We start from the raw sequence: 23,178 nt of genomic DNA on the forward strand, positions 1-23,178 counted from the left end.
CACCAGTACTGCTTTTGCCACTGGGGGCAGGACTAGAACTCTCCCCAAGCTTTACTAAAAATCTTCAGTTCCTTTTTTGGCTACTACATTCTGGCTTGAAGTCATGTCCCTTTCCTAAAGTTTCTGCTTGTTACTTTTGTTTGGCTGTGTTTTAAAACTATTGTTTGTTTTTTTAAGTTAGATAATGACAGGGCAATTCTCCGATATTACTTCATTTTACTATGCATACTTACCAGGAATTATGTAATATTAGTTTTAAAGTTAAAAAACAAAAACTTTGAAGATTTCATAATGACTTGGTATTCAATTAAGTGTGGCTTCCCTTGAAAGCAGGGTATCATGTACACCATTTATATTGTGTCTATGGCAGTGCCAGCCCCTGAAACCTACATTTCGGAAACAACAAGGTGAATGGTACTCCTGGAACTGTGCACTGCAGGTGACCCTGCTCTAAGCCACTGTTCACCCAAAAGGAATATTAATTTGGCAGTCCAAGTCCCTGCTACATTGGAGTTTGTTTTAATACTCTCACAAAATGATACATCAGCATATTATCACCTAAGCACCTTATTTTCCTTAGACAACCAGGGAACTGGGAAGTAGGATTCAGGCAGAGGTTCCAGAAGCCTGGCTAGAAATGGGGAGGGTAGCATGGAGCCAAGAAAGATCTGAAAAGCAGAACTGAAGATCAGTGCCAGCTTGGAGAGCCAGGCTGAGAATCTAAACCTTGGTGTCAGCCTAGAAAGGCCTGGCAGTCCAAAAACACAGGTTAGTGGATTTGTCCGTATCAGAATAGAGTAAATAAATGGAAAGTACAGAAAAGGGACACAAGCCTTGATGGAAAGTTCCCAGAGACTCTTGGTGGGATGGCTAAGGCTTAACCTTGCAAGAATGGGAAGATGATAAAGGGTTCTGAGCTAGTTTGGTCACTTTTACATTTTGGTACATTAAACATTTGGCTGCATCAGTATTTGAGGTTGTTTTTGTTTTTGGAGAATATACTGGAGGTTAAATACGAGCAAAGTAAGGCCAGCCGTCATGATACAAAACACCTCTTAGAACAAGATTTGATGTACCTGGCTTATGCCTTTTGATGGTATAGTAAGCTAGAAGGGGCTAGAGAGGTCCTGAAAGTTAGTACCCAAATTTAATTACTTACAGGTTCTTACCTATAAGACTTAGTTGTAGTTTACTTTGGGTTAGTGTTTCTTACTCTGTTCTTATTTTCTCACAGCCCCGCTGATGCTCATCTTCCCCTCTCACATTGCTCTTAACCACTCCTTTATTGTCTTCCACATCAATCTATATACAGGCCTTTGGGGTTCAATGATGGTTGGGTTTTGTATGGTTAGTAAGGTGCCTTGTAAACTAGCCTAGGCTCATGGGTCCAGAATCTGAAAGAGTTTGTGTTTTCATTATCTGTAAACATTAATAAAAATATAAACTGGGATTTAGACTTTTTTGTAAACTTTTTGTGTGCCTGATCATTGCAATTTGATGCATTATACTTCACTTCTAAGCATATGAAAATAGGTGCAGTTGGGATTGTGTGTGTGTGTGTGTGTGTGTGTGTGTGTGTGTGTGTGTGTGAAGTAGGGTGCTTGGACACTTAATTATTGTAGATATATAACACAACTAGTCTTCTTATCAAGTTGGGGGCATATCATTTTAATCCTTACAAACTGAAAATAAATCTTGAGTATATAGAATTTTATTTTGTTTTTTTTAATTTTTTTTTTAAAAAGATTTTATTTATTTGACAGAGAGAGACAGAGTGAGAGAGGGAACACAAGCAGGGGGAGTGGGAGAGGGAGAAGCAGGCTTCCTGCTGAGCAGGGAGCCCGAATGCGGGGCTCGATCCCAGGATCCTGGGATCATGACCTGAGCCGAAGGCAGACGCTTAACGACTAGGGGCCCCGAGCATAGAATTTTAAGTGGGTTTCAATCCTCAATTGATTAAGTGACATTCTGGCAGGTATGGAGTTACTCTAGATGCGTTCTTAAGGTTTCCAACAATGAAAACATGGGAAGATCATTTGGTTATTGTCCTGTTGGCTAATACCAAGGACATTTTTGGATGCTGATGGTTTTTCCTGTATTGGACTCAGTTTATTCTAGTAGTTAGAAAGCTTTATCTGAATACCAAGAGGATTCTTCAAGTGCAAATATCTGATAAAATGTTTAAAAATAGATAAATATGTAATATAATTTATCTGAAAAATTTCATTTTTTGTTTGTACATGAGGATAGCTCTCTGTCTCAGATTCAAGACAGTTGCATTAAATTAAACCTGCTCCTTTCTGTAAGTAATTAGAAGGATGCTATTATAGTTTATTCATTTAGCTTCTATTATTCCTTGAAGAATCATGTGGCAGTGTACCATATTATATAGAAGGGTGTTGGCTCTTTGCATTATTGCCTCATTTCCTTTTTTTTATTGTGGCAGAAAATACATAACAAATTTACCCTCTTAATTTGTAAGTGTATAATACAAGTATTTTTAACTCTATGCGCCTTGTTCTACAACAAATCTCTAATAAAACATTTTCATCTCAAATGACTGAAACTCCATACCCATTGAGAAACAACTCCCCATTTCCCTGTCTTTCCAGCCCTGGCAATCATTCTACTTTCTGTTTCTATGAATTTGATTATTTTAGAGACCTCTTATAAGTGGAATCAGGCAGTATTTGTCTTTTGTAATTGGCTTATTTCACTTAACATTATGTCCTCGAGGTTCATCCATGTTGTTGTATTTGTCAGGATTACCTTCTTTTTTTTTTTTTATGTTGTAAATATTGGCATTTTTTTAGTTTTTATTTAAATTCTAGTTAACATACAGTGTAATATCAGTTTCAGGTGTATAATACAGTGACTCAGCACTTCCATATATCACCCCATGCTCATCACAAGTGCACTCTTTAATTCCCATCACCTATTTCACCCATCCCCCCCCCCCCCCGACCTCCCTTCTGGAGGATTACCTTCTTTTTAAGACCATATAATATTCCATTATATATATATACATATGTGTGTGTGTGTATAACATTTATCCATTCATCCAATAATGAGTATTTAGCTGCTTCCACATCTTGGCCATTGTGAATAATGCTGTAATGAATGTGGGTTTGCAAATATCTCTTTGAGATCCTGTTTTTAATTCTTTTGGATAATGAACTTGCTGGATCATGTGGTAGTTTTGTTTTCAATTTTTTGAGGAACTTTCATACTGTTTTCTATAGTGGCTACATCATTTTATATGCCTTCCAACAGTGTGCAAAAGTTTTTAATCTCTCCACATCCTTGCCAATACTTGTTATTTGTGTCATTATTTTTGTTTTGATATTAGCCATCCTAATGATTTTGATAATGCAATTGTTTTTGCTTCGCATATCCCTAATGATCAGTTAAGTTTTTCCTAAGCTTGTTGTCCATTTGTCTATCTTCTTTGGAGAAATGTCTATTCAAATGTCTGTCCTTTGGAGAAATGTCTATTTGCCCTTTTTTAGTTTGTTATTTTGTTGTTGTAGGAGTTGTTTATTCTGGATATTAACCCCTTATCTGACACATGGTCTGCAGTATTTTTTCCCATTTTGTAGGTTGTCTTTTTACCATTGTTGATTGTTTCTTCCCACAGTGCAGACATGTTTAAGTTTGATGTAGATCCATTTGTCTATTTTGGCTCTTGTTGTCTGTGCCTGTGGTGTCATTTCCAAGAAATCATTTACATTCCATTGTCATGAAGGTTTTCCCCTATGTTTTCTTCTAGGAGTGTTATAGTTTCATTTGGGTCACTAGTCCATTTTGAGTTATTTTGTATTTGGTGTAAGATGAAAATTCATCTTGATTCTTTTGCATGTGAATATCTAGTTTTCCCAGCACCATTTGTTGAAGACTCTGTTACCCATTGTGTAGCCTCTGTGTCCTTTTCAAAGATATTTGACCACATATGCGAGAGCTTATTTCTGGGCTCTTTGTTCTCTTCTCTTAGTCTGTGTCTGTCTTTATGCCAGTACTGCACTGTTTTGATTGCTCTATGTTTTGAAATCTGGAGTCGTGATACCTCCAGCTTTATTCTTCCTCATGTTGTTTTGGTTATTTGGTGTCCCTTGAGATTTCTTATGAATTTTAGGATTTTTTTTCCCCTATTTCTGCAAAAGTGCCATTGGAATTTTGCTAGGGATTGCATTGAGTTTGTAGATGGCTTTGGGTAGTATGGACATTTTAACAATATTAAATCTAATCCAAGAACATGAATGGATGTCTTCACATTTATTTGTGTCTTTAATTTCTTTCAGCAATGTTTTGTAGCATTCAATGTATAAGTTTTCTTTCTTGGTTAAGCTTATTCCTAAATATTTTATTCTTTTTGATGCTATTATAAATGGGATTATTTTCTTAGTTTCCTTTTAGGAGAGTTCCTTGTTAGTGCATAAAAACACAATTGACTTTTCAGTGTTGATTTTATATCCTGCAACTTTGTTGAATTCATTCATTATTCTGACTATTTTTTGTGGAATCTGTAGGTTTTCTACATACAAGATCATGTCATCTGTGAACAGAGATAATTTTGCTTTTTCTTTTCCAATTTGTATGCTTTTTATTTGTTTATTTTTTGCTTAGTTGCTCTGACTACAACTTCCAGTACTATGTTGAATAGAAGTGGCAATAGTGGGCATCCTTGCTTTGTTCCTGATCTTAGAGGAAAAGCTTTCAATTTTTCACTGTTGAGTATGATGTTGTGACCTTTTCATATATGACGTTTATTATGTTGAGGTAAATTTTATCCTGTTCTTAGTCTGTTGAATGTTTTTATTGTGAAAGTGTATTGAATTTTGTCAAATACTTTTTCTTCATCAATTGAGAGGATGATGTGATTTTTGTCCTTTGTCCTGTTAATGTAGTATATTATTACATTGATTTTGAACCATCCTTGCATCCTAGGGATAAATTATACTTGGTCATGAGCTTAATTTTTTCTAATGTCCTGTTGAATTCAGTTTCAAAGTACTTTGTTGAGGATATTTGCATCAATATTCATCAGGGATATTGGTCTGTAGTTTTTTGGTAATATCTTTGTCTGGCTTTGGTATCAGAGTAATGTTGGCTTCATACAATCAGTTTGGGAGTGTTCCCTACTCTTCATTTTTTGGGAAGAGTTTGAGAAGGATTAGCATCAGTTCTTCGTTAAATGTTTTTAGAATTCTCCATTGATGCCATGTGGGCCTGAGTTTTTCTTTGTTGGGAGGTTTTTGATTACTGATTCAATCTCCTTATTATATATCTATTTACATTTTCTATTTCTACATGATTCAGTCTTGGGAGGTTGTTATGTGTCTGGGAATTTATCCTGTCTTCTAGTTTATCTAATTTATAAGTGTACAGTAGTTAATAGCAGTCTGTTATAATTCTTTTTTCCTTGATATCCTTTTTTGAAAATTAATTTCTAAGTTAATTTAATAGTAATTTATGAATTTTAGAAAAATATTGGTGGGGCACCTGGGTGGCTCAGCTGGTTGGGCATCTGACTATTGATTTCGGCTCAGGTCATGATCTCAGGGTCATGAAATTGAGCCCCATGTTGGGCTCTGCACTCAGCTTGGAGTCTGCTTGTCCCTCCTCTGTGCCTCCCCCTGCTCTCTCTCTCTCTCTCAAATAAATAAATAAGATCTTAAAAAAAAAATTGGTAATCCCCCGCAATGCAAGAGTGTTTTTGTTGCTTTTGTATATTCTATCAATTTATATATATAATCTATATTTTACATAAAATATATAAAAGTTTTTTTTAATTTAATTTAATTTTTGTGCCTATCTGGTGGAGTCTATGTCCCCTCTCCTTGAAGCTGATTGGGCCTCTGTGACTGTCTTGACCAATAGAATAGGGCTGAAGTGATGATGTGTGACTTTTGACGTCTGTCACAAGATGCCTTGCACTTCTCCTTTGCTCTTTTTGGTTGCTCATTCTTGAAACTCGGTTACCTTGGTGTCAGACTAAATCTGAGGAGAAGCTTGGTGAAGAAGAATTGAGGCCCCTAGCCTACAGCCCTGACTGATCTCATATAGTCGGCATCAGATTACAAGCCAGTGAAGGAGCCATCTTTTTTTTTCTTTTAAAGATTTTGTTTATTTGTCAGAGAGAGTGCACGAGCACACAAGCAGGGGGAGTGACAGGTAGAGGGAGAAGCAGGCTCCCTCTGGAGCAAGGAGCCTGATGCAGGACTCGATCCCAGGACCCTGGGATCGTGACCTGAGTCGAAGGCAGATGCCTAACCAGCTGAGCCACCCAGGCATCCCGAATGAGCCATCTTTAAAGCAGACCTTCTGCCTCCCATCCAGAGGCCCTCCTAATGCTTCGTGGATCAGAGATGAACTTGCAGATATACAAACAAAATAAGTGATTCTTCTTATTTTAAGCTATCAGGTTTTGGAGTACTTTGCGACACACACAATGATAGATGCTTAGAAAACACCCTTCAAGTCATCTCATCTGTTTCTATGGCATTAACTACACTGATTCTCAGATCTGAACTTTCAGGTCAAATTTTTCTTTGGACTTCCTGACCCATATATCTAACAACTAATTAGATGTATTTCTCATATCTCTAACTACTAATTAGGTGTATCTCTCCTTAAGCTCAATATGTCCAACATCAGTGTGTTGTCCTTCTCCACCATCTGTTCTTTCTCCATTATCTTGGTTAATTTACTATCCAGTCATTCATAGCAGAAACCCAGGAAATCATTCTCAATTCCTGCGTCTCCCTGCATCTAATTTTACATTTTAAATATCTTTTGAATTCTTCATTCTAACAGCCAGTGCCTTAATCGAGGTTTTTCACCGTCTTTCATGTTCTATTTTAGTAGTAGTAACTGATCTGGTCTCTATTCCCCCCCCCCCCCGTTTTTTTCACTCCCTTGAAATTCATACTTGCCATTGCTGGCAGAATAATATTTTTAAACACACGTTATAATATTTCTTACAATTTCAAAATGGTTTCAATTCATTTACAGAAGAAAGCCCCACTTTCTTAGGAGGAAATAAAGGTTTTTAATGATTTGGTTCCTTGCCAGATCTCCATCCTTATTGCTTATTCCTCATTTTCACTTTTTAATGCTGAATTACTGATTGTTCTCCAAGTACACAAAGAAGGAACCAGGTCTTCCTGTTCCTTCAGGCTGTTCTACCCATTCAAGCTTTGGTATAATTCAGTTTGATGTGGTTGTAGGACTGAGGTCCCCACTTTCTTGCTGCTCATTGGCTGGTGTTGCTCTTAGCTCGTACAGGCTGTTCTCAGGTCCTAGACATAGGGCCTTCTCCAAAAATTGCAGCTTCCTCCTTCAGAGCCAGCAGGACAATCTCACTGCATTGTGTTGACAGTCTTCTATAATGTAATCTAATCAAGGGAATGGCTCTCCTAGGGATTAGGATTATACAAGATTTGTGCACCAGGAATCTTGGGAACCATTTTGGAATTCAGCCTACCATGGGTAAATATCAATTTTTCTCTAGAAACTTTGAGGATTAACAAAAATTCTCAATAATTGCAAAGCTTGCAAGAAAGCATCTTCCTGTGGTATCTACTTTTATCCACTATTTGGTTACTCAGTGGCTCTTTCAGTCTGGCAATTCATGTTCCTTCAGTCATGAGAAGCTTCTGTGTTTATTTCAGTGATGATTTCTTCCTTCTATTTTCTCCCTTTTCTCTTTCTGGGACTCCTAGTTGGACATTGGACCTCTTTAACCTGTCCTTCACCTTTATTACATTTTCTCCTATTTTCTATCTTTTGCTGTACTTACTTTCTGGCAGATGTGTTCAATTTTAACTTTTATTTTGTTACGGATGCAGTATCTTCCCATTACCTGCAGCTTATCGGTGGTGATTTTCTGAATCTGCTTCCTGAATAGTCTATGTTTTCTCCATGTTATCTGTTTTTTCAGGTTTCTATCTTTTATGTTAGAGGCTTCCCTCAGATCTGTGTTACTCCTTGGATATGTGTTTGTGATTTAGAATATGAACCTAAAAACCTGATTGGAAATTCTGGGACTGTAGTTGAGACTTGTTAATTCTGAGCTCTGTAGGGTGATTGGACCTGGGCTGCTTTTTGGTGAACCCTAATGTCAGTATCCTCAGGCTTTTTCTTGGGCTTACAGTTCTCAGAAAAGGATCTTCCCTTCTGCCCAGAGGACAGAAGTCTGGCTGCTTTTATTCTGGGAACTGAGTGGGTAGGGAGTTGGGGGCGTCTTAGCATTTGGTTACTTAATCCCCCCACTTTTGGCATGGTATTCACACTCTGAGATTTTTCTGAAGTCCCCCCAGATTTCTTCTGGTGTGAGGGAGGAACAGTTGCCTAAACTCATGGAGTTGGGAGGGGAATCTCAGGATCTAACCCCTCCAAAGCTTTTACCTATTCCTCCTTATTTCAGAGCCTTCCTGCTGCTGCCCTCCAGTATTTCTGTCCTGGTTCCAGAGATACCAGGCACTGACAGGTCCTGCGCAGTTTTAGGGATGCTGCAGTTAAAATTGAATTGTTTCTTAGCTTTCTCTCTCATGGCTTACGGTTTTGCTTTGTTAGATTCTCCTAAGTCAGTTATTATTCTGTTCTTCAGCTTCCAGAAAAATGTTTGCCTTTTCTCTTTTCCTTTCTTCACATATATGTATGTTTATCTCCTTAAAAAAAAATCTTCCTGCTATAGTTTTCCTGGGATTTCTGGAGGGAGTAAAATTAGATGTATATATTCAAACTGCTGTCCTAACTCAGATGTTCCTCACTGTTTTCTAATGTGTCATTAAATTCTTATACAAAAGAATTTATTCCTGTTATTCTATTTCATTTGAAATATCTCTTTATCAGTACCACACTGTTTTATTAATTGTTTTTTAAAAATTTCTTTATAATATGCTTATTCCTTGTGGTTGTAATTTCATGTTTAACTCTTTGTAAATGTGTTTTATAATGCTTAAACTATATAGGTACATTGGGAGGATTAACCTTAGGAAATAATGAGGTCATTTCTGTTAATATTGGATTTATTTCACAGACTTGTATTTTTTTTTTTTACTCATGACTTTATTAATAAGAATTAGAGTTTAAATCCAAATGTTGGAACCCTCTTCTCACACAGTGAAGACCTTTTGTTCTTTTTTTAAAATGAAGACTGAAGTTGCTGAAGACCCTCAACAGGTTTCAACTGTTCATCTCCAACTAGGATTACCACTGGTTTTTATTGTTAGTCAGCAAGCGACGTATGAAGCTGATAGAAGGACTGCAGAATGGGTTGCTTGGCGTCTTCTGGGGAAAGCAGGAGTTCTACTCTTGTTAAGGTATCTTGAACATTAAATATTCACTGTATTTAGCAAAACACTAGAGTTTTTCTCTTTTTAAAATATGGTAATATACTCACTTGTAAATAAACTTAGATCTCTAGTAAATTCTAGTATTAGTAAATTCTAATAAATTTACTCTAGTAAATTCTAATAGAACCAGTTGCTAAGCTAAAGTCTGTACATTAATTATTAACTTGATTAAAATTTAGACCTTTAAACTTTGCTAAATGAAGATGAAGATGGAGACTGGAGCATCTAGTCTGTATTTATGTCTAAAATTTCTCAGACTTACTAAACTGTAATCTTTTTTCATAAATTGTTTTTATGTAAGAACTTAAAGTTCTCTTTTATGTTGACATCCTGGATGACTATTCTTCAGATTAGCCATATAAAACATTTATTTCCATTTTGAAAAAGGGACTCTTTGGAAGTGGACATCCCTCAGCATGCTAATGTGGTCTTCAGAAGAGCAGAAGAGGTTAGTCATTTGATGTATTGCTCTACAATGTCTGCTTATTTAAAGAAAGTTAATACGTGTGGTCATAAAATAATATATGCTTATTACAGAAAAGAAATTCTGTAAATTGCCACTAGTCAAAGATTATTGCTGTTAACATTTTGGTGTTCTTTTTTTTTTTCCCATTTGTTAGTCTCTTTTCTCATGTTCATATATATATATTTTATTTTATTTATTTTTTTTAAAGATTTTATTTATTTATTCATGAGATAGAGAGAGAGAGAGAGAGAAGCAGAGGGAGAAGCAGGCTCCCAAGGAGCAGGGAGCCTGATGCGGAACTCGATCCCAGGACCCTGGGATCATGACCTGAGCCGAAGGCAGACGCTTAACCATCTGAGCCACCCAGGCGCCCCATATATATATATATATTTTAAAGAAAATTAGGATCGTGCTATATATCCTACTTTTCATCTAAAATTATATTTAATTACTTGCTATTGTGCCATGATGCCTGCCTTTGTACCCTGTTTTGAATATCACTGGTTCTTTCCTTTGGCTAAATTTCTGGAGGTGAAGTTTGTCAAAGGAAATGGGGTTTTTTAAGGCTGTTAGAATACATTGTCAAATTGCCCTCCAGAAACCAGCAAGGTTTGGAATTCCTTGCTGCTCATACATCTTGCCACTACTGAACATTACCATCTTAAAAAAAAAATCTTCTCTATCGACAAAGTTCCTATTTTAATTTGCATATTTTTGATTACTGGTGATGTTGAACATTTTTAAAAGGCTTATTTCCCATTTATTTGCTTTTGTAAATTTCTGTTAATGTTCTTTTTTTCTTATATTTTTCTTAAAATTTTTCTTAATTATTGAGAACTCATTAATTCTGCACATTTCAAAATATTATATAAATATGCTAAACGATTGATGTGTTTTTGAACTGCCAGTTTTTTTTATTATGTTTATCACCATACATTACCTCATTAGTTTTTGATGTAGTGTTCCATGATTCATTGTTTGCGTATAACACCCAGTGCTCCATGCAGTACGTGCCCTCTTTAATACCCATCACCAGGCTAACCCATCCCCCCACCTCCTCCCCTCTAGAACCCTCAGTTTGTTTTTCAGAGTCCATCATCTCTCATGTGAACTGCCAGTTTTTAAAAACATTTTTTTTAAATTCACCTAAGTGATCTCTGCACCCAACATGGGGCTCAAACTCATGATCCTGAGATCAAGAATTGGGTGCTCTACTGACTGAGCCAGCCAGGGGCCCCTGAACTGCCAGACAATTTAAACTTAAATTCTCTTGCCTAGGACTATGGCATGAATACTGGGTCAAAGGTCAGAAGACTTGGATTCTGTTCCTTCTGGTTCTGGAACCAGATTAATGAATTAACTTCTCCAAGCTCAGTTTTCTCATTTGTGAACTATTCATAAAACCTTCCCTTCTAACTTACAAGAAATTTATAAGACAAAATAGGAAAATACTTTGAAAACTGTAGTATTGTTCAAATGTGTATTGTTCAAATGGGGCTAGTATGCTCTGCTTTTTGGCTAAGTCATGGAAAGAGTACTTTCTGAAGCTCTGAAGTTTTTGCCCTCATGGAGCTAATGTACTAGTGGCAGGAGACAAATACAAAACCAGTATAGCTAGAATGTCAGATGGTGTTAAGGACAATGGAAAAAAAAAATCAAGGTAAGGTGAGAGAGTAGTTTCGGAAGATCTCACTGATTAGTAACAATAAAGTAAAGGAATATGCCTGTGGATATGTGGGGAAAGAGTGTTTTAGGCTGAGAGGACGCACATGCAGAAGCCCTGAGGGGAAGAATTGTTTGTGTTTTAGCATAGTATTATGAGGAATAGTATTAATGCTTAGGATCTTTCTAAATTTTTTTTTTTTTAAGTTTTTTTTTATTTGACAGAGAGAGACACAGCGAGAGAGGAACACAGCAGGGGGAGTGGGAGAGGGAGAAGCAGGCTTCCTGCCGAGCAGGGAGCCCCATGTGGGGCTCGATTCCAGGACCCTGGATCATGACCTGAGCTGAAGGCAGATGCTTAATGACTGAGCCACCCAGGTGCCCCAGTATCTAAGTTTTTAAAAGCCCTTTTTAGTTCCTTTCTTCAGTTTTTTTTTATATGAAATCAAACAAACTGAAAAGTAGAAAAATAGAACGAACAACCATATACTTACTACCTAGATTCAACAATTAATATTTTATATTTGCTTCACCTATAATTTTTTTCTAAAGCATTCCAGAGAATGTTAGCTATCATGACATTTACAGATTCGTAAATAGCCAGCATGAATCTCTAAAAATTACTGTTCTTCTTTGTACAATCACAATTTTATTATCACACTTAACAAAATTAACAGGAATTTGTTTTATCATAGCCTAATCTCATACCCAGTTCATATTCAGATTTTTTCATCTAAAATTATTTTCTATAGGTGTTTTTTATGAACCAAAATTTAGTTAAGGATTAACTAAATGAATTGCATTTGGTGTGTTTCTTAAATGTCTCGATGTCTTAAAACTCCCTCTCCTTCTCTCCCATGATAGTGCCTTTTAGATAAATGGGCCAGGTTTTCCATATTCTGGATTTGTCTGTTTCCTTTTGCTTTTGTCTGCCTTGCTCCTCTGTTCCCTTATGTTTTCTAAAAACTGGAAGTTAGATTGCCTAGCTCCATTAAACGTTTTGGGTAAGAATACTTAACAGTGCTGGCTTATTGGTATTTTATCTTATTCTAACATGGATGATATCTGGTTTTCTCACTTAATGATGCCACATTTGATTACTGAATTAAGGTGGAGACAGTTAATTCTCTCCATCATAAGATGCATTTCCCTTATCCAATTAGCAGATAAACTGTAGGTAGAAATGCAAAAAAAACCACAAGCGATACCAATATGCACCCCCTGAATGGCTAAAAATTTAAGAAGTAACAATTCCAAGTGTTTTTAAGAAGGTAGAGTTACAAGAACTTATTTGGAGTGAAAATTAGTACAATGAAAATTGGAAAAATATTTGGCAGTGCTTCCTGAAGCTGAGGCTATCTATATATATATCATGTGAATGAGCAATTTCACTCCTAAGCATTGCCCAACAGAAATGTGTATATACACGTGCACTAAAAGACAGCTATGGTAATGTTCATAGCAGTTAGTATTATAATGGTCCGAAGCTGGAAATAACACATGTCCATGAGCAATAGAATGGATAAACACATACATACATACGGTACATACTAGTATATTCATATAATGAATACATCATTGAAAAAGAATAAACTGCTTTTAAATGTAACATGGATAAACCTCACAAATAGTGTTGATCAAAAGAAGTGGTCACAAGAAGAGTACAAGCCGTATATAGTTCTATTATATAAATTCAAAAACTGGCAAAATTTATAGATGGTGATGAAAGTCAGAATAGTGGTTACCTTTGGGGGAGGGTAATGACAGGAAGCAGGAAGAAGATGGCCTCTCGGTGTGCTGGTAATGTTCTGTATCTTAACCTGTGTGGTGGTTATATAAGTGTTATCAGCTCTGTAAAAATTCATCAAACTATACACTTACAATTTGTGTTCTTTCCTGTGTGGATGTTGTATTTGAATAAAAAAGTTTACTACCACAATATGTATGTATACTTCAAACAAATTTGGTTTGACTTTAATCACTCTATCTTTTAACTCCGTTATTATTTCCACAGAAGTAAAAAGTTGCTCACTTTGAATGTAATATTAAAAAGATGAATATGTGATATCAAAGTACAAACACACTTACAGTTATTTTATAGCTTTATTCTCATGTATAGTTACAGTCAGGAATGATTTACTGAAATAACCTAGTGGCCTAAAATTTCATGTTTTTAAGATGTGATAGTTGGGTATTAGTAAAAGAAATTATAACGGAATAATCTCAGTGGGCTAGATTTGGTATTCTTAAAATACCTGGCAACAGATTGTAGTTTTATTTTAGTGGAATTATTGTAGGATGAGATATTATTTTGAATATTTCTATGGAATATCAAAATAATTTTGATGGCCCTATTCGCAATTAAGTTTTATATTGAAGTGGGACATGCAGTTATGTGTGAAATGTTGCAGACTTCAGTGTAATGCAATTATGTCAAGCAAGTGAGACTCAGTTCTTTTTTGCCTTTTTTTTTTTCATTAGTACATACTATTTTATATAAAGTATGCTTTGGATACTTTTCATAATGATTATGGAATTTCCTTTTTTTGTCCTTTAAAACTGAAGTTCAAAGATTTAGTTTCATTTTAATATCAAACAAGTAAAACATTTTTATTAAAATGCTTTGGTATATTTTTAGTCATGATTTTAAAAATGAATGTATTTCTAGGGAGTGCCAGTGGAATTTTTGGTCTTACATGATGTTGATTTAATTATATCCTGTGTGGAAAGTAATATGCACATTGAAGAAATACAAGAAGACGAAGATGACATGGAAAGTCCAGATATGGGTAATACATTTTGTGATGCTCCTTTCCCCTCCACCCCCCATTCCTGCTCAGCACCCATGAGGTCAGTGAAATTTCAATGAATTAACTTTCTCATAGAATGTTTTGACAATTCAAGACTATGAAAATACCTGGAGAAACCTATTTTGAATGACATTTTATCAAGTTGATTTGGTGGAAAAGGTAAGGATGCTGTATTTTGTTGAATGTGATACCTCTCATAGTTACATGCCAGGCTTCTAGCTTTCCACATCTGTGCCTTTATCTTCTAAATCAGTTCTTCCAGCCCTCCTGGTCTACTCCATGTTTAGAAATGACTCAGGAATCACACAGGGTATTTTATTTTTATTTTTCCTATTAGGAAATGAAATTCTAATAAGTATTGTTGGATTTGTAGTTGTAAATAAATTTGATGACAGTTTGGGAGTAAACTTCAATAACATTTAAAACCTTTTTAACACATTATAGTTCTTTTTATTGTATTTATTGCTTATGTTTTTTAAGTATTCTATAGTTTCAAGGCTATTCTCCTACACATTATTTACTTTGGTTGAGTTAGCTGATGTCACCTTCACTTTGTAGATGAAGAATCTGTGTTTTAGCAGGATTAAGGGATCTACCCAAAGTCAAACAAATGGCATGTGGTAGAGCCTGGACCAGAACTTATTAAGCATTCTGACTTGAAATCTTATGTATTATCATTATTGTTACTGACACTTCTTCATAACATTAATCCTGTCCTGTAACTGCTCACTTGCTTTTCTCTCTTCTACGCTAGTGTATAATATCTCTAAAGCAGGGATTATGTCTTTTTCATTTTTGCATTGCATTTACTATATACTTGAATGTTTTACATAGTACTATTATGAGTGCCAAGAAGGGAGTAATTTACATATTCTTTTTGTGAGGTCCATTCATTATTTTGATCAGAATCGATATTATAAATTTAATAGGGGCTCTGAGATTTAATGGTTCCCAGTGACCAGTTTTTTGGTTTGAGCTATGTTCTAGCTCTTTTCTACTATGCAGAGGTTGGAACTGCTCATGGTTTAAGCCAGAGTTCTCTATAGCATTGTCGTTACATAGACCTGTGTTCTGGTCTCTTCCTCCCAGCTCTGTTTTCTATCATCGTTCATAGATTCCATCCTCCAGTCAAGGGAATTGCCCCTGTGTCAGCTTAGTGAGATTCCTGTTCTCAGTGGGAGTTGCTTGTTTCAAGATTTCCTTGTTGCCACATCCCCTTAATTTGCCCTGTGGTGCGGCCTTCTCTTTCTTCTCTGCCTGTCTTCTCTCCCAGCCTAGTTCTAGGATTCCTTTTACAGCTTTCCCTTTTGTTTCTTGTTTTGTTGTGGGTTTTGTGTTGTTTTGTTTTGTTTTGGTCTTAACTTTCTACGTCTATAATCCATATTGGCCCATAATAGTGTATGTAGTCATGTCCATATACATAATCCCCCCACCTTGTTTTGTTCCCATTTGTATAGGAAAAATATACAGTATAGGGAAGAGTTTGTTACCATGTGAGAGCACAACACAAATAAAAATGTCCTTCAAAGGAAATGGGCACAGAATGAATCAGAGTAAAATGGACTAATTCTACAAAAGGATGATATGGAAAAAATATTACACATGTGTGGCTTAAAAGGACGTGTGTATATCTTGATGAATAGGTAAAAGATAGAGCTAAAGAGTGGATCAATTTAGAAGTGAGGGTAGCTTATTGAGAGAGAGAATAGGAAAGAGGGGAAAGCAAGTTTTGGAAGAAGAGGACCAGAATGGATGGGAAACAAGAAAGGACTGGAAGGAAAATGAAAATATGTGAATAAGAAGGAACAAATACAGTAAATAGGAAAATAGGCCTTTATTAATTTTGGTATTGGAGTTGAAACTTGTTAGTATCATAGAATGTGGTGTTTTAAAGTTCCTTTAAGTTAGTATAGTGCAACTCTTATGTTTCAGATTTGAACACTGAGGCCCATAGAGTTATGTGACCCACTAGAGTCACAAAGCTGAAACCTGTGGAGATGCACTGTAATTCAGATCTGGTATTTTATTTTATATATTAGAAATCAGATAAAAATAATACTTTCATTTTTAAATTGTCTTCCTCCATTCTTTTCTTTGTAATGTGTTATTATAAAGAATTATGAACTTAGCATAAAGTAAACAGGATAATAGAACAAATCTCCTGGTATCCATTACCTGGCCCCACCCAGCTACAATCAACCCATGGCTATCCTGTTCTAGTCACTGCTATTATTTTGTTGCAAATCCCAAATAGGTAGTTCCATCCAAAAAGATTTCCCTGTGTATTTCAGAAATATAAGGATTCTCCTTTTAAAATGAACATAATGAGCTCTGGGTGTTTTATGCAACTGATGAATCACTGAATTCTACCTCTGAAACTAATAATAGAATATATGTTAATTAAATTGAATTTAAATAAAAAATTTAAAAAATAAAAATAAAATATAAAATGAGCATAACTGGGGTGCCTGGGTGACTTAGTCCGTTAAGTGTCCAATTCTTGATTTTTGGCTCAGGTCATGATCTCAGGGTCATGAGATCAAGTCCTATGTCGGGCTCTGTGCTGAGCATGAAACCTGTTTGGGATTGTCTCTCCTCCCCGCCAACCCAGGCTTGTGCTTGCTTGCTCACTCTCTCTTTCTCTCTAAAAAAAAAACCAAAAAAAAAGAACCCCCCAAACCCCCCAAAAAACAAAAAAACAAAACCAAAAAAACCTCTCCAAACCCTCATAATTATTGCTATTATTACATCTCAAAAACTAACAGTACTCTTTAATATTATCAGTGTTTGCATTTCCATTTGCATGCTCCTTCATGCCACTGTGCCTTTGCACATGCTATTCCCTTTGCTCTGTATGCCTCCACTGCCTTCCTTCACTGCCTACCTAAGTTTCATTTTCTTTTAATATTCAGCTAGTGTGAACTCTTCTAGGAAACTTTAACTGTCTCTCTAATCAAGTCAGATGTCCCTTCAGTGTTACCATATAATCTGTACAGACTTCCAACAGAATATTTACAAATGCAAAAAAAATTTTTTTTTAACCCCATACATGGATGGATGGATGGATAAATGGATGGGTCCACTGGTTGGTTAGTTGGTCTAAGTTAACGATAGGTTTTTACATATTCAGAATCCACATAACTTGATGTACTTAGAATAAAATCTAAAATTCTTGGCTCATATGGCTCTTTATGATCTAGCTATTGCCTAGTCTAGAGTTTTGTCATGCCATTTACTCCTTCATTGCATCTTGTTTTAGCCAAATTTGCCTGCCTTCAGTACGTAGTATATGCTAAGCTCTTTTATATCTTAGAGACTTTGTATATGTTTTTCTTTTTGCCTAAGACATTTTTTTTTTTAAATTTTGGATTCTCTAGCTGGAAGGCTTTGGCTCTCCCAATCTAAATTTCCCTATTACAATCTCTCATGTACCATTTTCTTTCCTTAAACTGACATAATTTATAACTATGTGTTTATTCAGTGATGAGTTTATTGTCTGACTTTTCTGTAAATAGGAGCTCCATGTGGTCAGGGACTGTGTCCATCACAGTGGTTGTCATACAGTGGAATTTGTATTTATATAAGTTATATATTTATATACACATTATTTTTGAACATTTTAGATATTCAAGATGATGAAGTGGCAGAAACTGTTTACAGAGATAGGAAGAGACGGTTACCTTTGGAACTCACGGTAGAACTAACAGAAGAGACGTTTAATGCGACAGTAGTGGCTTCTGATAGCATAGTGCTTTTCTATGCTGGTTGTGAGTATGAGCCTTTAGAGGAGGGACTATTACGTATTAGAGGATTTAAAGTTGGTGGATTTTATTTTTGCATTCTGTATATTGCATGTGGTAGAATGACATAGCTTTTGCACTGTCCCAAGTAGACTGCATATATTGAAAGATTTACTAATTTACTAATTTAGAAAAGTTATTAATTCAAGCTAATGTTTTTCATATATTAACAGTTCTTTTTTAAAAATATGTTAACAATTCTTAGGAATCTATAGGACATATATTGCTTTTGCCTTCAAATAATAGCCCTTCAACTATATCCCTTGCAGTCTGAGTGCAGAAAATTAGTTGCATTTAGAATCCTCTTGAATGTTTGCACAATATTGAGTACTGTATATTAAAATATTTCTTATGAGGAATAACAATTTTAGGAAACCCTATAAATCTATATGTTTGTTAATGTATAGGTATGGATGCTTTGGAGATGTGCATATTACAATATCTGTTGAATATTTTAATGTAGGGCAAGCAGTATCCATGGCATTTCTGCAATCCTATATAGATTTGGCAATTAAATTGAAAGGTATGTAATATGGTATGCATGCTTATTTTCTTGATTCTAAGCTATTTGTAAAGCCATATCATACTAAAGATGAAGAAAACCACAGAAAATTTCACGTTATTATATTTGTGTCTCCAACTTTATGTTAATGAACCATGAGTTTCAGAAATGCTCAGAAGCATTCATCTTGGTTCTTTTCATGGAACTGTCTTCAGTAGAAAGTAGAGAGCCTATGTATAAAGTACTTATGGCCCTGCAGTTAATCCAGTAATCTTTTTGGCTGAATTCATTCAGCAAACATTTATTGAGTGCCTACTCTGAGCTAGTTACTATTAAATATTATTAAATAAATACTAAATACACTTAAACAAAAATGTGACAGATAAGACCCAGTCTCACAGTCTAACCAAAGATCTAAGATCTCAGTGTTCTTAAAGCTATCCAGTTAGCTCCTTATGGATTGGGATATTTCTTAATAGCCAAGATCTTTTAACTGTTCTATGAAAACCTGATCCAGGGGTAGGTAAATAATCCAAGGAATAGACTTGAACTCAAAATATCTATGCCATCATTCTAGCAAAGACGTATGGAGAGGTAGGGAGGCACGTTAGTAAGAGAGAGATAGGGATGAATTAGGATAATGTTTTATAATCATTTGAATAAGACAGAATGTATCATGCTTCGTATCTGTAATACAATTTTCTCCTACTGTTTTTCTTGTTTTTTCTTAGCTATTCCAGTTAAATGGGCTTATTCTTTTAGCTACTTTAGGAATGTATCCACCATTTAGTTTTTTAGGTTCTTTAAATTTTTAGTAAGTTCTTTATGGGTAGGTAGCGTACCTTATACTTAGCTCACTGGACTTGGCATATTGCCTTACATCGTAGAATATTTGGTATTTAATAATCGTTGAATAAATGAATAAGCTAATAAGGTAGAGTTTAGTGGAAAATGTCTACTAGTGTACAACTTATTTATATACTAGGGACTTTTGTGAACTTAAATTAATTCCGGAAAGTCAATCCTAAATATAACATGTTCTATGGTAATAAAAACATCAGAGATTTTAAAACTTTTCCTCAGTTCATTTCTCAACCACATTTTATCCAACTTTTGATTACTTTATTACCCGAATGAAGAGGTGATTAAGTCTACAGATAATGTGATTACCTAATATATATATATTTTTTAAGATTTTTATTTATTTATTTGACAGAGAGAAACACAGTGAGAGAGGGAACACAAGCAGGGGGAGAGAGAAGCAGGCTCCCTGTGGAACAGGGAGCCTGATGCGGGGCCCAATCCCAGGACCCTGGGATCATGACCCAAGCCGAAGGCAGACGTCCAATGACTGAGCCACCCAGGCACCCCACCTAATATTTAAAAAAAAAAAAAATCAAATCCTGTTACTCTCGTTCAGATTCTCCTTTATAGTTGCAATCTATGGAAAGATTTAAGTTTCTTCTTTCAGGTTCCCCAGTCTCATTGGCAAAAAATTAGAAGAAAGAAAAAGGAAGGGGGGAAATATAAACCATAATGAAGGAATAATTGGATAATGTCCCTGAATAATAGAATTATCCCCCCACCGATCCCATTTGTCAATACCATATGAAAATGGAAACAGATTCCCTTACATTCTTCTCTATTAATGATTGAATAAAGAGACTCCCTGGCCCCTCAATTCAAGGACTCTGAGTTGTATGTGTTTGTAGAATAAAAAAGCAGATAACCAACCCAAGACTTGATTTCCTTTTTCATTTAGGATGTTCTTTATGAGTGACAATCCTTTTAGTAATTAGATAATCAGATAAAGGGACTATTTCAGAAGTTCAGGGGGCTTAATATAGAAATGCATAGTATAGGTAACTATTTTGTGTCTACATTGAAGCCCATACTATAACTTTGTAAATTGGGAGAATACTGTAATGCTTCGGGCATTTAGTCCTATAACCTTTCACATTGACTTTATGGAAAAAAAGCCACTTTTCATCTAAGACGATGAAGAATATTTTATACTCAGTCACAAGGTGGCAGCAAATACCTACCTAGTACTTAGTTAGCTGTAGCTAAGAGAATTTTTTTTTTTTAATCTTTAAATTAGGAACACCTTTGGAAATTCCTGCATTGATAAAGTATAGGGGATGCAATACTACAGGCATCTTAGACTCTACTGGCAGACGAGCACACAAAAGGGACCCACAAATTGAGCAGCAAAGGAGGTGGGGGAAATGAGCCAATTGGGGAGGGGGTTGCAAAAATCAAGGGAAGAGAGTGTCCGGTGGAAGCAGTTCGTGCTCATGAGAGGTTAAAATAAGAATGGGTTGTAAAAATATTGTCAAGTCTACACAACTGAGTTTTCTACATTAATATTTATAAAGTGTGCATTTCTTGTTGTTTAGGCACATCCAATATGCTGCTTACTAGAGTGAACTGTGCAGATTGGTCTGATTTATGTACTAAGCAAAACGTTACTGAATTTCCTGTTGTAAAGATGTATAAGGAAGGCAAGAGCCCAGTGTCTTACCCTGGAATGTTAGGAACGGAAGATCTCCTAAAATTTATCCAGCTGTAAGTATTCAGCTTCTCCCTAAGACTTAAATTTTGGGGTCTACAAACCTTCTAATTCCTATACTTTGTTGACACAGTTTGAATAGGTTAAGGAGTAATGAATTGAAATCACAGGATAAGGTGAAGAGAGCTTATTCCTTCACTTTGGGGGAGATAGAAATTGTGTTTAATGAGGGGTTTTTTTTTTATTAGACTGGTATTTAGTTGTCTTTATTTTGTCAGATATCCTGTGGAATACAGTATTTGCCCATGTTAGAAGTATGTTTTATTTTTTTGCAAGCTGAAAAGTATCTTTAAAAATTAATTTTGAATATAGTTGTATATTCATTCAGCAACAGGATTTCATGCCCAGTGAACATAACATCTGTCCAAGAAGCAGAAGAATATTTAAGTGGGGAATTATATAAAGACCTGATCTCCTACTCTAGTGTGTCGGTGCTAGGACTATTTAGCCCAAACATGACAACAGGTAAGTAGTTAGGTAATAGTTAAAACTTGATTTTTTAAAAATGAATTAACATCTGTTTCAATTATAGAGAACTCAAATTATAGAATTTTGAAAATAGAGAAATTTGAAGGAAAAAATCTAAGATTATTTAGTTGTTAAATTTTGATATAATTCCTTCCCTCTTTTTTCTGTGCATCTATGTATTGCATATTTATATATATTTTAATGTGATTGGGCTAGTACTGTGTATCTAGGTTAGTATCTTGCTGTTTTTATTTAATATTGCGTGGGTGCATTTTTTCCCTGTGATTAATATTCTTCAAAATCATCATGGCTGTATATTTGGATGCATATACCATAATTTATTTAACTGTTTACCAACAAATAACATCTCTTGTTTCCCTTTTTTCTTTTTGCTATAAAGAATATTTTTATTTATGTGTCGTTGTGTGGGATTTAGGTGATTTAATGGGTATAGATTCCCAATAGGATAACTTTATATTTTCTATAAACTGTGTGTTATATGTTACTTATTTTTAAAAATGGGGTTTTAGTGCTTGTCTAATGAATTACTATGAGATTTTTATGTATTAAGGATATTAAGTTCTTGTCATTTTGTTTCAGTTATTTTCCCCCAGTTTGGTTGTTAGCTTTAATAATTTTATATCTAGCAGTTTAAAATTTGTTTTCAAATGTATTGATTTTGAGATTTATCCACTGATTTCAGTTATACAAAATCTCTATTGTCCTTATCAGTTAATATTCACTTGTATTTTCTTCTTGCTTTAATTTATATTTTCTTACACTAATTTATAGTCTTCTTGCTTTGAATATTTTTTTTTAAAACCGTGATAAAATACATGTAACACAATTTACCATCTTAACCGTTTCAGCATATAGTTTGCTAGTGTCAAGTATATTTATGTTTTTGTGCTGCTAATCTCCAGAACTTTTTCATGTTTCAAAACTGAAACTCTGTGGGGTGCCTGGGTGGCTCAGTTGGTTAAACCACTGCCTTCGGCTCAGGTCAGGATCCTGTAGTCCCGGGATCGAGTCCTGCATCAGGCTCCCTGCTCGGCAGGGAGTCTGCTTCTCCCTCTGACCCTCTTCCCTCTTGTGCTGTCTATCTCTCATTCTCTCTCTCTCAAATAAATAAAATCTTTAAAAAAAAAAAACAAAACTGAAACTCTGTATCTGTTAAACAGCTATTTCCCTGTTTCCCTAGCCCCTGGAAGCCTCAATTCTACTTTGTATCTCTATGAGTTTGACTACTCTAGCTACCTCCTATAAGTGGAATCATACAATATTTGTCTTTTATTGGCCGGCTTATTTCACTTAGCACAATGTCCTCAAGGTTCATCCATGTTGTATCAGGTGTCAGAATTTCCTTCCTTTTAGGGGCCTCTGGGTGGCACAGTTGGTTAAGCATCTGACTCTTGGTTTCAGTTCAGGTCCTGATCTCAGGGTCTTGAGATCTGGCTCTGAGCTCAGAGAGGCATCTTCCCAAGTTTCTTTCACTCTCTCCCTCTGCCCTTCCCTGCACTCGTTCTCATGCTCTCTCTAAAA

General features: G+C 35.4%; 1 protein-coding gene across 4 annotated transcripts in view; it reads left to right on the plus strand.

Annotated features, from left to right (window-relative positions):
• TXNDC16 (thioredoxin domain containing 16) overlaps nucleotides 1-23,178 on the plus strand; it is a 117,593-nt gene that overhangs the window by 55,451 nt on the left and 38,964 nt on the right. For all 4 annotated transcript variants that reach the window (XR_003515992.1, XM_027572283.2, XM_027572282.2 and 1 more), the window contains 7 exons: nucleotides 9,157-9,323; nucleotides 9,744-9,804; nucleotides 14,153-14,273; nucleotides 17,918-18,061; nucleotides 18,558-18,617; nucleotides 20,996-21,164; nucleotides 21,497-21,633. Coding sequence is in view for 3 of the 4 variants with exons in the window: in XM_027572283.2 (XP_027428084.1) it covers nucleotides 9,157-9,323; nucleotides 9,744-9,804; nucleotides 14,153-14,273; nucleotides 17,918-18,061; nucleotides 18,558-18,617; nucleotides 20,996-21,164; nucleotides 21,497-21,633 (859 nt within the window). In the remaining variant the exon portion in view is untranslated. The remainder of the gene's footprint in view (nucleotides 1-9,156; nucleotides 9,324-9,743; nucleotides 9,805-14,152; nucleotides 14,274-17,917; nucleotides 18,062-18,557; nucleotides 18,618-20,995; nucleotides 21,165-21,496; nucleotides 21,634-23,178) is intronic.

This window comes from Zalophus californianus, chromosome 6 (genome assembly GCF_009762305.2).
Source record: "Zalophus californianus isolate mZalCal1 chromosome 6, mZalCal1.pri.v2, whole genome shotgun sequence".
NCBI lineage: Eukaryota > Metazoa > Chordata > Mammalia > Carnivora > Otariidae > Zalophus > Zalophus californianus.